The sequence below is a fragment of the Myotis davidii genome, unplaced genomic scaffold (assembly GCF_000327345.1).
Source record: "Myotis davidii unplaced genomic scaffold, ASM32734v1 scaffold395, whole genome shotgun sequence".
NCBI lineage: Eukaryota > Metazoa > Chordata > Mammalia > Chiroptera > Vespertilionidae > Myotis > Myotis davidii.
In genome coordinates, this window is record NW_006287904.1 from 1,361,904 (window position 1) to 1,364,684 (window position 2,781).

Consider the following 2,781-nt stretch of genomic DNA (forward strand, 5'->3'; position numbering starts at 1 on the left):
CGGGGCCAGCTGCTAGCCTACCAGTGCCATTCCCCGATTGGCCTGCTAGTTGCCTCCCACAGAGGGTGGCCAGACTATGACCTAAGCCATCAGTTGAACATCCCCAGAGGACTTCCAGACTGCAAGGGGGAGGGCACAGGCTGGCTGAGGGGACAACCCCCCCACCCCCCGCCAAGTGCACGAATTTTTGTGCACCAGGCCTCTAGTTGGTAATATAAGTTTTTTAAAAAATAAGCTTATACTTTAATGACTGACTTAATTTTATGTCAAAGTGTATCTTTAAGTATAGGAAAAAAAGAAAATTCTTCCTTGAAGAGATGTGTTTGGGCTGAGACCAAAGAATAGAAAGGAGCCAGCCATGCAAAATAGCTAAATGAAGAACTTTCCAGCTGAGAGAATAGATAGTGTAAGACCCTGAAGCAGAAAAGACGTCCCTTCTGTGTGTGCTCTCTATATACCTATAAAAGGGGCTTTGATGGATTTCATTTTGCTGTTTTGCTTTTTTTTTTTTTAAATGACTGCAGGGTTCTTATCCACTCTAAGGATTCAGTGAAATTCTAATTCTGATGCATTTAGTTTCTCCCTGATTTTTTTCCTATTTAGTTAGCAGCAATGAGAACTGTTGCAATATATTACTCTGATTGTGTTCTCCTAGTTTAAAGGGAGAGAGTTTTGCACTGATGATAACATTTACTACCTTCTAGCCAAATTCTGAATGTTTTCCAATATGGTTAACATCCAATATGGTCACTTTTGCAGCTGGATTTTCGTACACCCCCAGGTTTTGATCGAACACGTAATGCTGAGATTGGAAACAAGGACATTAAATTCAAACATTTGGAGGAGGCCTTTACATCAGAACACTGGCTTGTAAGGATATATAAAGTGAAAGCACCTGATAACAGGGAAACACTGGACCACAAACCTCGAGTCACCAACATATTCCCAAAACAGAAGTATTTGTCAAAGAAGGTAGGTGTCAAGTGAAGTCATGGTTGTCTCAAAAATTGCTAATAAATTTCCATTTTCCAGGTTTATAAAGACTATCACTAGTACATACTAAGTAAATATCAAGTTACCAAGGGCATTCCTTTCCAGCTGAGTACTTCAGATATCCTAGCCAGCAGCCTTTTCTAGATAGCATAGTGGTTAACAGTGAACCAAACCATTTTCCAGAGGCATTCTGGCTTTAGTTTACTAATGCCCATTAATAAGACTTAATTTATAAAGTAAGATGTGTTTGTGACCATCACTTTCTGAACCTTTATGAAAGTTAAGCGTGCCAAACACTCAAGTAATACAGTTACAATCTATTCCTCATCTTTTGGTCAGAGCAAACATATTGCATTTTCATGTTCTGTTTTTAGTATAATATTACTTTATTAATCATTGAATAAAGAATAAGCTTAAGTTGGTTGAATCCAGAATAAAAAAAAATCATTTATCTTAAGATGATAATTATTAAATGTAATTGTCATTCTTGTTGGCAGGAATTACAATGATGAAACTATTACAGTCCTTTTGTAATAAATATTTAATAAGATACAAAGTATATTATTGGAGGTCATTATTGCTCACTTAAGCGAAAGAGATCTAATCTTTGCTACAAAAGACTACTAAAAATGAGTATTTATATAGGTTGCCCTCTGTGAGAAATGGGAAATAATGAGCAGTCGTGAAATATGAAGTTAAGCTACTACCCTTATAATACTCAATATTATTAGACCATTTTCAGTGTTAAGTCTTGAAAGGTGCTTGGGTTTACATTGCTTACAAGAGTGAGCTGTGCCAAAAGTATGTATGTATGTATGTATTTTGAATTGATTTCAGAGAGAAAAAGAGGGAGAGAGATAGAAACAGTGATGAGAGAGAATCATTGATCAGCTGCCTCCCTCCTGAGCACCCCACACTGGGGATCGAGCCCGCAACCCGGTCATGTGCCCTTGACTGGAATCAAAACCAGGACCCTTCAGTCCTCAGGCCAGTGCTCTATCCAGTGAGCCAAACCAGCAAGGGCCATGCCAAAAATCTTTCATGTAGCCCTGGTACTATCCTTACTCTTGAGGGATACCTTCTAAGACCCCCAGCGGATGCCTGAAACTGCATATAGTACCTACCACAAACTCTGTATAAACTATGTTTTGTTTTATTTTCTTATACTTACACTAGAGACCTGGTGCACAAAATTTGTGCACTTGGGCAGGAGTCCCTAAGCCCAGCCTGCGCCCTCTTGCAGTTCAGAAGCCCTCGGGGGATGTCTGACAGCCTCTCCCGCCGCCACCGCCGCTGCACTCGCCAGCCATGAGCCGGGCTTCTGGCTGAGCAGTGCGCACTATAGCGACCAATTGTTCCAACATTCGGTTGATTTGCATGTCAGCCTTTCATTATATAGGACTAGAGGCCCGGTGCACAAAAATTTGTGCACTCGGGGGGGCAGGGGGCGTTTCTCAGCCTGGCCTGTGCCCTCTCGCAGTCGAGGACCCCTCGGGGAATGTCCACCTGCCAGCTTAGGCCTGCTTCCCAGGGGATCAGCCTAAGCTGGCAGTCAGGTATCCCTCTGGCAGCCTGGAGCCCTTGGGGGTTGTCCACCTGCCAGCTTAGACCTGCTCCTGGGGGTTCGGGCCTCAGCTGGTAGTCAGACATCCCTCTGGCAGCCTGGAGCCCTCGGGGGATGTCCACTTGCCAGCGGGGAGCAGGCCTAAACTGCAGTCGGACATCCTTAGTGCTGCTGAGGAGGCAGGACAGGCTCCCACCACCACTGCTGTACCGGCAGCCCTCAGC

At 43.5% G+C, this 2,781-nt stretch overlaps 1 protein-coding gene across 2 annotated transcripts in view; it reads left to right on the plus strand.

Annotated features, from left to right (window-relative positions):
- STT3B (STT3B, subunit of the oligosaccharyltransferase complex (catalytic)) overlaps positions 1-2,781 on the plus strand; it is a 47,312-nt gene that overhangs the window by 39,664 nt on the left and 4,867 nt on the right. For both annotated transcript variants that reach the window (XM_006759590.2, XM_015561256.1), the window contains one exon: positions 760-972. In XM_006759590.2, coding sequence (XP_006759653.1) covers positions 760-972 — 213 coding nt within the window. The remainder of the gene's footprint in view (positions 1-759; positions 973-2,781) is intronic.